Consider the following 15,320-nt stretch of genomic DNA (forward strand, 5'->3'; position numbering starts at 1 on the left):
GTTGATAGTGGAGACTTGTTTGGATGTGTCTGTCCATTTGATTGTCATATCCCACTATGCAGGTGACGTCCTGGTAGAAAGACTAGCACTCTCTGAAGTTACAAATACAAATAACTTCCCACAACTACCTGATGCATAATGAATGGTTATTTACATAAATCCTGTAGGAGTCCAGCTGATAAGCAATGCTAAAAAGGAAGCACTTGTATTTTGCATTAATCATCCTTAAATCTCATTTCAGAATGTCTTCCCACAGTGTTGAAATGGCTAACTTGTCATTATTTTTCAAACCCATAGTACGGCAACAGTGTATTTCCCTTTATTAATACATTCCCCTCATTATGTATTTTCCCAGAATATGTTTGTTAATGGTGGAAGGAGGTTCCCTACCAGGGAGTTAAGCATTACTAAAAAAATTTTCTAGCTTTTGAACAGCAAGATGCAGCCTTGCTACTCCATGAGGGGCCGGTCAAAGCTCTTTATATTTCACCTGAGTCTACAGAGCAACAGTATGTTCAAAATATGGGAAGTTCTCAAGTAGAAGACCCCTGTGTTAGGGTTTGTATCGACAAAACAAGTGGATCCATCACTTTTCAATAAAGACAGTCTAAGCCAATAAATCTCTTGGCTTCATTCCCTAATGAAGATGCCTTGTCTTGAAAAGAACTGCTAAGAGTTCTTTTAGAATTAGAAGTATGTATTATGCATCTTTGCTTCCCATTTACTGCCTAGCAGAGTGATATTCAATATCATCAAAGTGACTTGAATGATTCTCGGCATAACAGATTTACAATCAGCTCTCCATTGACAGTTTCATGTTCTAGCTGAGCTGAGGGGCTGGATGACCGTGTAATGTGTATATGTGGTGTGTGTGTGAGTGTAATACAAAATTTTCGGTTGAGCCAAAAAAATAAGAATGGACTTTAGGTATATTTGAGATTGCATAATTTGTTGTCTTAGTAGGGGAAAACAACAATTCTAAATCATTGGAACACTGGGTGGGAAGAGAACAGTCTGCTACTGAAAGCAAGTGAGAAATACATATTAATTTTGAAAGCAAAGCTGGGCAAAGGGTTGATTTTGAACATGAATTTATCTGTATAATTTAAATTTGATGATGAACACACTGTAATTCCCTATATCCATTTTCATTTTATTGAATTCAAGTGACATATAGTCAGTGCTCTAAATCCTTAGGCTATAGTAGGAGTAATAAATATAAGGACCACTTGCTAAAAAATTAAATAGGCTGAAGGAGGGCTTCCCTGGTGGTGCAGTGGTTGAGAGTCCGCCTGCCGGTGCAGGGGACACAGGTTCGTGTCCCGGTCCGGGAAGATCCCACATGCCGCGGAGCGGCTGGGCCCATGAGCCATGGCCGCTGAGCCTGCACGTCCGGAGCCTATGCTCCGCAACGGGAGAGGCCACAACAGTGAGAGGCCCACGTACCACAAAACAAAAACAAAAACAAAAACAATAAATAGGCTGAAGGAAAGCAAGTGAAAGACAGCTGAGAAGGTTTCATTGAAATGTTTGGTTTGGTTAAAGAGGGATGGTCCATTTCATGAAAAGAGCAAGTGAAGCTAATTTCAAAAAGAAAAAACATGGAAAATTTACTAGACAGCACATTGAAAATCAATTGAATGGGGCATTAGAATAAACCATAACATGTGAAAGCTGGAGAAGCTGGAGAAAAACACTAGGTAATTCACTACAGGGTACATATCCCCAGTCCCAAAAAAATAATTATGAGTTTTTTCACTCTTGAGTTTTGGGGATATGGGCACATGTTTACCAAAGCTTGAAAAGTACTCTAAAATAAATGGCTAAAGAGAAATCAAGGAAACACTCCCATTTACAATTGCAACAAAAAGAATAAAATACCTAGGAATAAACCTACCTAAGGAGACAAAAGACCTGTATGCAGAAAACTATAAGACACTGATGAAAGAAATTAAAGATGATACAAACAGATGAAGAGATATACCGTGTTCTTGGATTGGAAGAAACAAGACTGTGAAAATGACTACACTACCCAAAGCAATCTACAGAGTCAATGCAATCCTTATCAAACTACCAATGGCATTTTTCACAGAACTAGAACAAAAATTTCACAATTTGTATGGAAACACAAAAGGCCCCAAACAGCCAAAGCAATCTTGACAAAGGAAAATGGAGCTGGAGGAATCAGGCTCCCAGACTTCGGACTATACTACAAAGCTACAGCAATCAAGATAATATGGTACTGGCACAGAAACAGAAATATAGATCAATGCAATAGGATAGAAAGCCCAGAGATAAACCCACACACATTTGGTCACCTTATTTTTGATAAAGGAGGCAAGAATATACAATGTACAAAAGACAGCCTCTTCAATAAGTGGTGCTGGGAAAACTGGACAGCTGCATGTAAAAGAATGAAATTAGAACACTCCCTAACACCATACACAAAAATCAACTCAAAATGGATTAAAGACCTAAATATAAGGCCAGACACTTTTAAACTCTTAGAGGAAAACAGAGGCAGAACACTCTATGACATAAATCACAGCAAGATCCCTTTTGACCCACCTCTTAGAGTAATCGAAATAAAAACAAAAATTAACAAATGGGACCTAATGAAACTTAAAAGCTTTTCCACAGCAAAGGAAACCATAAACAAGATGAAAAGACAACCCTGAGCATGGAAGAAAATATTTGCAAATGAAGCAACTGACAAAGGATTAATCTCCAAAATATGCAAGCAGCTCATGCATCTCAATATCAAAAAACAAACAACCCAATCCAAAAATGGGCAGAAGACCTAAACAGACATTTCTCCAAAGAAGATATACAGATTGCCAACAAACACATGAAAGGATGTTCAGCATCAATGATCATTAGAGAAATGCAAATCAAAACCACAATGAGGTATCACCTCACACCTGTCAGAATGGCCATCATCAAAAAATCTACAAACAATAAATACTGGAGAGGCTGTGGAGAAAAGGGAAACTTTTTGCACTGTTGGTGGGAATGTAAATTGATACAGCCACTATGGGGAACAGTATGGAGGTTCCTTAAAGAACTAAAAATAGAACTACCATATGACCCAGCAATCCCAGTATGGGGCATATACCCTGAGAAAACTATAATTCAAAAAGATTCATGTACCACAATGTTCACTGCAGGTTTATTTACATTAGCCAGGACATGGAAGCAACCTAAGTGTCCATCGACAGATGAATGGATAAAGAAGATGTGGCACATATATACAATGGAATATTACTCAGCCATAAAAGAAAACGAAATTGAGTTATTTGTAGTGAGGTGTATGGAACTCGAGTCTGTCATACAGAGTGAAGTAAGTCAGAAAGAGAAAAACAAATACTGTATGCTAATACATATGTATGGAATCTAAAAAAAAAAAAATGGTTCTGAAGAACCTAGGAGCAGGACAGGAATAAAGACGCAGATGTAGAGAATGGACTTGAGGACATGGGGAGGGGGAAGGGTAAGCTGGGACGAAGTGAGAGAGTGGCATGGATATATATACACTACCAAATGTAAAATAGCAGTGGGAAGCAGACACATAGCACTGGGAGATCAGCTCCTTGCTTTGTGACCACCTAGAGGGGTGGGATAGGGAGGGTGGGAGGGAGACGCAAGAGGGAGGAGATATGCAGGTATATGTATATGTATAGCTGATTCAGTTTGTTATAAAGCAGAAACTAACACACTATTGTAAAACAATTATACTCCAATAAAGATGTTTAAAAAATAAATAAAATAAAATAAAATAAAATAAATGGCTTATGAAAACATTTCTTATTCCAACAAAGCCTAAGATGGAATGATGGTCACTTTAGAAACTGAGGAAATGAATGGCTAAGGAAAGCATGAAAAATACATCTGATAAGGGACTCATGTCTCAGGGGAATACTGCATACTGGGGGAAAGAGTGTATTTTTAGCAGCAAAGTAAGCAGCAAAGTAAGACCGGATCAAACAAGATTATAAGGACATAGTGTGGAGTTTTTGTGGAATAAGGCAAAAGATAGGATATTGGGCACTGAATAAAAACAAAGCAGAAGAAAACAAGGGGAAACAGTCAAATTAGCCATGGGCGATGGGAAATGGAAGCCTGTAACTGACCTTTAAGAGTTGGATTAAAGGGAAGAGAAAATATATATACACACGTACTTTCATACATACACACATGTACTTAGAGTAGGCAGTAAGATAATAGGGTGTAGCTACTAGGATCCGAGCTGATGTGAAAGGATGGGAACTGGTTATGTTATCAAGAGAGGGTCTCTGGCCTAGGTAAACAAGGAACTAGACATATGGAGAAGGTGGTCTGAAGAACAAGCAGAGCTCAATTACTGGAGTTAGGACTGAAGGACAGAATGGATTCAGCAATTTGGGAGACTTCCTGCTAATCTATTTTAAGTGTTTCTAAACTTTTCAAATCTTCTACAACAAACACATATTATTTGCTAAAATGTATGTATGTTCTGATAATAATAAAATGCATGCTCACTGAAAGAGTAATTTATAAACCCAAACAAGCATTAAAATAAAAAATAATTTAATTTTTCAAAGTTAGGTACGGTTTGATGCATGTTCTTCCAGTAATTTTTCTATTTATAGCCACGATATCAAGCTTTTGCAATGAAGTAAAGAACAATAAACATTATTTTTATATTACTAGTGTGATTCCAAAAAGTAAGGCAATTTTTATTGCTTCAACACTGCTTTAATCTGCAGAAATGATTACTCTGCTTTCACTCAGGTAAGACTTAGTAGCCAAGTACAACCTTTGGACTCCAAAGAGGAGGATGCTCATATTTTAGACATAGATTTTGTTAAAAACTCCTGCTCTGAGAAACTGGAATTTAAAGTGAGTTGCCCTAATATATCACTTTTTGAACAATTAGGACAGGGAATGAATTGCCTTTTCTATTGATAACTACATGGGGAAATTAAAATGAGTCCGAGAAATAAAGCAATCAAGCCTCCTTCAGGGAACAATTACCAGTGTCTTTGGACAACCAAAATTCCAATCTACAAACTGTTAACACTTATAACAGGAACAAAGCTTGACTGTCGCCATTTTCCACATACCTTTTCTCCTTTTCCCTCTCCTATGTTAACCAGCAACTTAACTAATGAAGTTCTATTTTTCTCTGCATCCTGTGGGCTTCCCTCATAGAACTACGTAAACCATCTCTTTCCTATACTTGAAAACAATCACATTTAGATAATTCCAGGAAAAAAAAGTATGCTTCTTTTTTTCAAGCATATTTCACATAGTTGATGCATGATTTTAGAAATCTACTTACTGTCCTCTAAGTATCATTTTGCTATTTCTGGACAAAAGCATCAGAAAGATTTGCAGAGCAAAGATTAGGTACAATGTGACCTTTGAAACGGGTCATAAGCATGAGGACAGAACAATGGTAGAATAAGTTCCTGAGTATAAAAACAGACATAATTTCATGACTGATTTACTCATTAGACTAATCATTACATAAGACTGACTGTAGAAGCTAAAATTACTTGGGTAAAATTTTTTGTCACAGAAAGTGCTAACAGAGACTAAAAGTTATGTGCCTATACATGGAAGACTGTAAGTAATTTGTTTTTACTTATATTGTTTTATAAGAGGTACTAATTACCAGTGACCTAAGTAACTTATGGACTGAGTCCAAATAAAGAGGGTAGAACAGTGATAAAATAGATGGCTCAATAATTTAAGGAGAGGACAATATAGTATATACAGTCTGAAGTACAATATGGTTCCATGCCAATACATGACATGGAACTTGATCTGATAACAAATTAGGGTAAATTTGTCGTGTACTATATAAGTATCACTTTTTCTCCAATTCAAACTTTCAATGAAAAACTATATATATATACAAATAAAGAAGGTGGTATGAGATGAGTAACTTATTAAATATAAGCGGCCAAAATAATTTGAATTTCTCCACTGGGAGAAACTTTAGGCATTTTAATCTGGAAAGTCTAATTCTTACCAGTCGGGGCAGAGACTGAATTCTTATAAATCTTCTGACAGAGGCCATGAAAGAACAGGAAGACGGGTTAGGATATTATAAAAGGAAGAGAGGGAAAGGGGTGACCCTCCCTCTTAAAGGGAACCCATTCTATTGTTCTCTTGTAAAACCAAGAAAGTCAATCGTGTAGCTATGTAAAGCTGTGTAGTGAAAGTAGACAATCATAAAAATAATAACTAATATTTATGCATCCAAAATGGCTGAAGTGCTGTCTATTTGTTATCTCATTTGATGCCCCTCCAAATCCTCTAGAAATATTACTATATTCATTTTGTTTATTGGAAAACTGATCTGGAAACCTGGCAAATGAAGTTGATATAGCCCACTAGGTAAGTGTTGGGAAAAAAACATTTTACTTTGTAGAAGGGCTGCAAAGAAAGATTCCCCAGGCACCTAAATACATAAATAAATAAATGGGACTTAATGACAGATTTAAAAAAGCAGATTCTGTGGAAAACTAAGAAGTATGTTTGGGATCCAGTTAAACTCCATGGGCTTGGATCTTTGGGTTTTCAGACCATTTTCAGATAGGACATTTAGACTTGACTTCTACCTAATGTGGGCATTGAGGGTAGTAATCAGAGACTAAGCATTTTCAGATCTTTATATATTTTTTCAGGACAGAATTACTGATCAACTTTAAAATTTGAAAAGTATTTTAATTAAACATTTAAAAATAAGAGAACTGGGCTTCCCTGGTGGCGCAGTGGTTGAGAGTCCGCCTGCCGGTGCAGGGGACACAGGTTCGTGCCCCGGTCTGGGAAGATCCCACATGCCGCGGAGCCGCTGGGCCCGTGAGCCATGGCCGCTGAGCCTGCGCATCCGGAGCCTGTGCTCCGCAACGGGAGAGGCCACAACAGGGAGAGGCCCGCATACCACAAAAAAATAAAAAAATAAGAGAACTAAGCTCAAATTTATTATAATAAATGTAAACTGAATCCAACCATAAAAAGACAAATTCTGAGATTGAATTTTAAAACTAAGCTATCTGTTTTTATGAGATATGCATAAAACACATTAAGATTTAAAGAAAGGGCCAGAAAAGGTTCTATCAAGGAAGATATTAACCTAATTACTTCAGTGAGCTGTATTAATATCACATAGAATATGTTTAAGGAAAAAACATGCAAGAAATTAACACGATTGCTACCAAAAGTTGAAAGAAACAATTTATCAGGGATATAGAAGTCCCAAAATTTATGTACTGAACAGAAAAAGCTCATATGGGATATCTAGTGCTGATCATGTACTAAGCCACAAAGCAATTTTCAATTAAATACTAAAGACTGAAAATACAGTCCACGTCCTCTGAACACGATACAGTAACAAAAATAAAGCCCTTATGTTTGGAAGATTAATGAATACACTTTCTAAATAACTGATGAGTCAAAATATTAATCACTGGACAATTTATGAAATAATTCTATCTCAACAACAATAAAAGCACTATATATCAAAACTTGTATGATGCAGCTAAAGTGTGCTGAGAGGAAAATGAATAGTTTAAAAGGCATTTGATAGAAAAGACAAAAAGAAAATTAGGTTATACAAGTGTGGTAAAAATATAAACAGAAGCAACAAAATGATAGACACGAAATCTTTGAAGTTTAGAAGGAGGAAGAAAATGAAGAAGGAATACACAAGGGATGGAAATATTCTCTTTTTAAAGCTGAATGATGGATATAAGGTGTTTGTACTGTTATTTACTCCCTTCATTTATGTTGTAGATATTATTTTGTGTGTATGCACTAGTTAATAGCAACAATAAAAATTAACAAACTACACATTCAACTTAGTTAAGTTAGAAAAATAGCTTCAGGGAAAATATAAAAAGTAGAAGATGAGTAAGAGCAGAAATAAATGAAATATGAAACAAAGAAACAAAATATGGAGTCAACAAAACAAATGCCAGAGAATCTCTTGCAGTACTGACTCTATAAAAGAGAGGAAAAAAAATACAAATAAATAATAAGATGAAAACAGCACAAGCTTTTATAAATGATACAATTATATGAACAATTTGACGGTATTAAGTTTGCAAATTTAGAAAAAAGGATAACTTTCTGGAAAAAATATAAATGATTAAAATTGACTCAAGAACAAATGTTTAAATAACATGGATAGAATTGTTATACTACATAAATTGATTTAGTAGTCATAAAACCACCCTAAAAAATCAAAAACAAAAAAATGTGCAAGACGGTTTTAAAGGCAAGTTTTGTCAGTCTTTCAAGGTTAGCAACACTTACTTTATGCATATCACCCTAGAGAAGTGGAAAAGGAAAGCTTCCCTACTTATTTTATAAAATTCGTTTCTTCTTGATGCCACAATTGTTCAAAGACATGGTAAACCATAGGCCATTTTACTAATGAATACAGGTGCAAAAATCTTACATAATTAGCAAACATATGAGAAAACTGATGTCAAGAAAATTTCAGTAACTTGCGTAAGTTCCCTCAGCTAGTAAATGGTGGACTTGGACCAACATGCTTCTCAAGCCAAGGACCATGATTTCCTTCTCTTGAAGAAGGAAAGAAGCAGCCCCAATAGCAATACTACTTGTAAACAAGAGATAACCTGTATATTTGGTGTCAGTGCTGATGACTCCCCTGTCAGTACTCCCTGCAATCTGCCCCTCAGTTGCAAAGGTGACAGGGAGGCACTGGGCTTAGCAGGTACTCTGGATACTTCATCCTAAGACCCTGTTCCACTGCCCTGACACTGCTGTGCCTGGCAAGACATTTCTTTAATTCTCCCTCATTGTGAGATAAGTATTACTACATTACTTTAACGATGAGATAAACAAGTCTCAGGGAGACAAAGCATATTGATAAGAAATGAGTTCTCAAAGGCAATAGGAGGTGGAGCTGAGATTCAAATTCAGGCCACATCACTTCAATACTTGTTCACGTGGTATGAAAGGATTCCTGTTCCTGAGCGGGAGTCCGGAATCCCTGGGTGAACTGAGCCTGCAACTTCCAGATTGAACCCCAGGTCCCAGACAGGTGTTCTGACCTGCTTCCTCCTTCCATGTTTCTTTCTAGGTCATGCTAGGAATAGGACCCAGCTCTGATATCCTGTTTATCCCCACACCTAGTTCTTGCCAGTCCCTTTTCTTTGGCCTGAATCCTGTTATTGGAAGAAGGACCTCTATCCTCCTAGACAAATCAACCCTTTATGAGAACTGACACTCCCTATAAGCCTGCCCGTATGCCAGCCTCCTAAACATGGACACCAACCCAGAAAGAACAAACAGTGTTCTAGAATCTCTTTTAGCCTTGGTGATTTGGATTCCTCACTCTACCTGAGTTTCTCATAACCATCATCTAAGCCTGTCTTAGTCTAAATACCCCTGCCTACTAAAAGCTTCCATTATGAACTATAGCAACAGTGGGTACAGAACATAGTATCTCAGCTCCTCTCTCACTATAAGCATCATGACAGCAGGGATTTTTAAATGAGTTGTTCTCTGCCTTATTTCCAAAATCTGAAACACTGCCTGAAACACAGAAGACAGTCAATTAATATTTGTGGAAATAGTGAATGGATTTACTGTGACTGTGCTACTCTTGGCTCTAAACCTAGGAAACTACCCCTGAGAAAGCAAGCACAAAGCTGAGCAGTGCAGTGCCAGGCGGATTATTGTTGTGGTATATGGATACTAGACTGTTATCCTGTCTGGTGTTATCAAACCAGATGGGAATGTTTCAAAGCTGTAGTACTTAAGGGCTGATTAGACGGAGATTCCCAATCAGTCCCAGTAGCTCCTTGTGGTGACTAGGAATTGGTGATGGACGGGGCGCCTGGCAATACTTTGCTCACTGCCAACAGTGTGTCAGTGGAGGTGGTGCTGGCTGACCCACTGTCATCTTGCATCAGACTTTATAGCCCTTTCCTTCCTTGGAAGAGATGACTGAGCGTTTTACCGCACATCTCTTTAATTCAAATAGAAGGGCTACCATTTTCCACATGGCCAAGCCTTTTTTCTTCATGTAAAGGCAAATATTTCATGCTTCACATTGAGGGTGCCTGGGACTCACGAACTGGGAAGTGGAAAGTATTTGCTCCAGCATTTATGTTAGTTGCCCATGTAATGACTTAATGTGACAGCTTGTCAAGAGTGGCATTTAATATGCCTGTTGTACAGAAGTCATATTTCATTTGCTTTTTGAGACATGAGCCCCAGGAATACGGGCTCTATGAGTTTTAGAGGGAGCTGATGATGGACTCTGTTCATCCACTCAACACCCACACAGAAATATCTTCTACATAGGTCTTCTGAAACTGAAGAAGCAAAATGATATGTTTAAGTAAAGGAACAATAGATCAATAGCTAATTTAACTATGAAGTGAGGGTGTGGTCTCTGTCAGAGCCTCAGAAAATGTAGTAGCATTCCTCTCATTTCTGTCGCTTTCCTCTTCACTTTTCATAGGAATGAGTATTTGTGCGTTAAACCAAATAGCAAATTTTAAAATATAAGAAAGGAACAGTCTAGGAGTCTATCAATAAAAACCTTCCATCTTGATTATTTCCTCAAAAGCAAAAGACTGGATACTTTGAGTTTCAGCAAGCAATATGAAGCTTTCTCATATACCAGAGAATGTTTACTTTCTCTCGTAACCAAACTATAGTGAAAATATTACATGGCATCATAAACCCAGTAGATAAGAAGAAGCCCCTGGGAAAGCAACCATATTTTAAAAATCCTACGGCACAATAAAAAATGTTCTGAACTTGCTGTAGCACCCAGATATCCAAAGGGACATGTACTATTGCTGATGTAGTACTTAAGGGCTGACTGGGTTGGGGAGGGCAGCTTGCTGATAGACACCTAGGAAAGGTTGGCTTTGGGTGGAAAATGACAATGACAGGAAGAAGAGAATGAAAAATATAAATAATGGTGTTTAAATGGCAAGTGTATAGAAATTTAAAACAAGTAATAATAGTGGCCACATTTTTATTCTCTAAGAATGACAAAGTCTCTAAAATTGGGGGAGGTAGAGTACCTAGTTGCAATAAAGGAGGGCACAGATAAATTGTATTGGATAAAAGCCCCAGCAGAGGGACTTTCCTGGTGGTCCAGTGGTAAAGAATCTGCCTTGCAATGAAGGGGACATGGGTTCGATTCCTGCTCAGGGAACTAAGACCCCACATGCTGCAGGGCAACTAAGCCCGTGTGCCACAACTAGAGAAGAGAAAATCCGAACACCACAACTAGAGAGAAGCCCATGCACCACAACGAAAGATCCTGCGTGCCTCAACGAAGATCCCAAGTGCCGCAACTAAGACCCGAGGCAGCCATAAAAATTAATTAATTATTTTTTTTTAAAACAGCCCCAGCAGAGTGGCTGTGCAGGATGCAGTTACCATGGCACAACACCCACTGCTCATTGGAATCACCTGGAAGTTTAAACAAACCAAAACAAAACAACCTCTTCTATCCAGACTATATGTGAAGCCAATTAAATCAGAATCATGGGAGTGAGACTCAGACATAAGTATGTTTTAAAGCTCCCCCAGGTGATTCTAATGAACAAAATTCAAGAATCCCTGACCCTACTTGTACCTTTTAATCATGCTGGTTCTTTCATTCAACAAGAATTGACAAAGCTTCTATCTTACGTCAGACAGTGTAGTAAGCAATAGGGATGAAAATATTTAACAAGAACAACTAACAGGATATAGTGCTACCTTCATGGAGTCTAAAAGGAAAGCCTTATGCAAGATAATCAAACTGTAGTAACAAAAATAATAAGAATACCAGCTTGTATTTATTGTTTACTGTACCCTAGGCCGTGTAAGCGTGTTAAATATTCATCCACTCCCTTAATCTTCTGTATTATTATCACCTCACTATACACATGAAAGAACTCAGGCTCAGAGAAGTTACATAACTTATCAGACATAACAATGCTAATTTAGTGGCACAGATGGGACTCACCCCAAGCAGCCTTCACTCTTAACCATGCTACACCATACTATACTATGGAGGTCATGATTAAATGCTAGAAAAGCCCAGTGGAAGAAACTAATAATTGAGCCAGAAGGGGAGGAGGGTGTTTGGGAAAGCCTCCAAAAGGAAGCAAAACGTGAACTATGTAAAAACTTAGCAGGATTTTTTAGGTGGACAGTGACAAACTGTGTTAGGATGAAATGGCATTTGTAAAGATGGGAAGGTGCATGCGTATTTGAGCAGCACAGGATAATTTGTACGATCGTGCAGCTGAGGACCTGAGAAACTTTGTTTAGGGTCAGACTTTCCCCACGTTCCCAATGATTCCTAGAACTCTGGAATGAACACAACAAACAAGCAGCCCAGGCAGAATGCTTTTCCCCAGACCACGATCAATGCATAGTTAGTAACTGACTCTGCACCTACCAATTCCTCATTATTTAGAGATGTCCTAATCACCATAGCCAGGGAGAGTCCAGATTTCCGGGCAGCCAGGGTCTTAAAATAGAACCAAAAAAACACAGAATTATGAGGTGACTGCTATGTACCTATTACTCAGCAGAAGGTGAAAGTGTAAAAGTACAGACTATCGCTATTGACACTTTAGTCAATAGGGACCTACCATTTTCAGTAGTCAGCCAGTTCATCCAGAATGTGGAATCATAGGACATTAGAGCTGAAAAAGTCCCTTTAGATCATCAAACCTAGGCTCTACATTTTACAGATGATAAAACTGAGGCCCAGCAAGGCAGGCCTGAAGCCCAAGTTTTCTAGGCTAGCAAGAGGCTTCTAAGACATTGTTTTTCCCCAAGACAATCATAATCACATTCCTTCATAAAACATAACCATTGATACAGAGCCAGCTGATCTGTCTGATAGCCCTGAATCACGACTGGTACTAGATGATTCTTGAGTTGTCCATAGTTCCCTGAAATATGCTTCCACATCTGGCCAGAATATTTTCTTCCAAGGGTCCATTTTGCCAACTGAGAATCATCATTAGACTTGTTTTCTTCACTCAATGTTGGTAACTTAGGTGATTTTAAATAAGAGTCACATCCCTTTAGTTTCCCCTGTAAAATAGAACCATTATGCTGCTCCCACCTGAAACATATACAATATAATATACCCGATGGTGCTATAGAGAACTCTGGAAATCAGGAGTGCTATGTGGGAATATTAAATCTTCTCTCCCATTAAGAACAAAGGGAAGTCACAGTGGAATAAGAGATCTGGTCAGAAATATATCTCCTTGGAGCTACAAAGCCAGTGTGCCCAGTTAGGTTGAGTACAGTCCTAAGTGAGCAGGTGACTCACTCCTCACTTGTAAACTCCTACCATCTCCACTCCTACCACGTAAACTTATACAGGACTTACCTCCAAAGATGATCTTCCATCTCGGACAACTACTGTCCCTAAAGTTATGTTTTTATTTTATTTTAGCCTGCATTTGTACCTGTTGTTTATGTAAATTGGTCTGTCTTTCAGAATTGAACTAGATGTTAAACCTTGGAGAACCCAAACTTCTTATTCGAATATGTCTCTTTTTATTTCCCCATTTTGCTCTCTTTGATCCCATGAATAAGAGCAGTGTACATTTGAAAAGACTGCCAAGTATTAATTAAATAAAATGAAAGTCACTTACCATGGCCTGAAGTGTCCAAGTGACAGAGAAAACAAAATATAAATAATTAGACATATGACAGGTGAGAAAAGAGTGTAATAATGTTAAATAAGCCTAACACTTAAAAATAATGTCACACTATAATGGCAGGAATCTGAGCTAATTGTACAGACATATCATGCTTTCCAGCGAAAGATTTTTCCAGGCAAGATTTTGTCTTTCTTAATTTAAAACTAAAGTGATGACCTTCAGATGAAGGTTTTCATAGCAAAATTGAAAATGACTGGTATCAAGAAATTGTGCACGTTGTTGCTAAAAGGAAAACTTCAGTTTCTCTGAGGGAAAATATATTTTAATATAATAAACTATTAAGAATGAGCCTCCAGCAAAACATGAAAACATTGTGAATGATAGAAAACATTTCTTTTTCATGTTGATGGCCTATTTGTTTTTAGAATTTAATACAGACTATTATCAATTCTTTGCATCTCTAAGCAGTCCCCAGCCTATTTCCTATAGGAGAGTTTGTCATTCAGAGTTATGTTCAGGGCTAATAAAGGTTTTAATGACTTGGAAGCCATGGTTTTCTCCGGAGAGTGGAACAGCTTATTAATTTGGCTAGACTTGATCTTAATATATGAGAATAAGGAAGTGATTAATATTATCTGCATGCTTCATAAAGCAGTTTACTGGGTTAAGATGAAGACTGTCAAATATAGCCTTCAACTGCAAAGTAAACTTGTGGTCACCAAAGCCCAGGTGCAGCAGCCCACTTTGCATGCTGTGTGATTTCTTTCTGCTCAATTATAGGGCCATTTTAACTCAATTTGTAATTTCAACTAATATTAAAAGCTGTCAAAAGGTTAGAGTTATTTCCTCCATCTAAGAGATTTTAAAGAAATAATAAATATAACACTTGCTAGCATCCAGCTTCTGCTGTGTGTTATTCTATGAAATATTTACAGGCTAAGCATTTAATGAGAAGGACAGTATGACATCTAATAAAGATAAAGACAACGTATGCAGTCAAAATGAATTAAACAGGAGTGACTCACCACATCTCGTACAATAGGCAGAGTTTTTTTCCTTCGGAGATCTGGCATACTATCAATACCATAAAGTCCCCAACCGGCTCTGAAAGAGGGCACAAAGGAATGATTTTAATGGTTAACTGACTCTTTATAAGAAAAATTCCACTCTTTGTAGTAAAAAGGCTGTGAAAAAAGGTTAAAGGATTATCATGCTGGTTCAGACAGCAGCAAAGATCCAAGACTCAAGGACCATTATTGAGGTACCAAAAAGGACACTACCACACATAGTGATCTCTTGCCTTCTTAGATAGTTCCATACTTTGAAACTTTATAGATGGCCTGATTTGACACATTGTTTTACTGTACCACAGAGAGGACAACTGAAACTGTTAGGTATATGGAACTTTGCACCTCCAGGAAAAACAGAACCAAACCAGTTTTGCTGGAAGTTTGGTCTGTCTGCAATGGTAAAAAAAAAAATTACTTTTATTGTAAAGATACTATGTTTTGTGTATATTGCATCTTCACAGATTGAACTCCAAAGTGGCATCTCAAGGATTCAGAGACACATCTAAAATATTAGTGATTATTCCAATACCAGGATTTCCACTTATCTGAAGTATCTAAAGATAAATGCACAAGATTATAATAATTT

General features: G+C 37.5%; 1 protein-coding gene across 1 annotated transcript in view; it reads right to left on the reverse strand.

Annotated features, from left to right (window-relative positions):
- UNC13C (unc-13 homolog C) overlaps positions 1 to 15,320 on the reverse strand; it is a 574,105-nt gene that overhangs the window by 369,762 nt on the left and 189,023 nt on the right. Inside the window, exons 4-6 of the mRNA XM_060005943.1 lie at positions 14,690 to 14,768; positions 13,656 to 13,661; positions 12,437 to 12,508 (exon numbers count right to left, since the gene is read on the reverse strand). Of these exons, the coding sequence (XP_059861926.1) occupies positions 12,437 to 12,508; positions 13,656 to 13,661; positions 14,690 to 14,768 (157 nt within the window). The remainder of the gene's footprint in view (positions 1 to 12,436; positions 12,509 to 13,655; positions 13,662 to 14,689; positions 14,769 to 15,320) is intronic.

This window comes from Delphinus delphis, chromosome 2, assembly GCF_949987515.2.
Source record: "Delphinus delphis chromosome 2, mDelDel1.2, whole genome shotgun sequence".
Taxonomy (NCBI): Eukaryota; Metazoa; Chordata; class Mammalia; order Artiodactyla; family Delphinidae; genus Delphinus; species Delphinus delphis.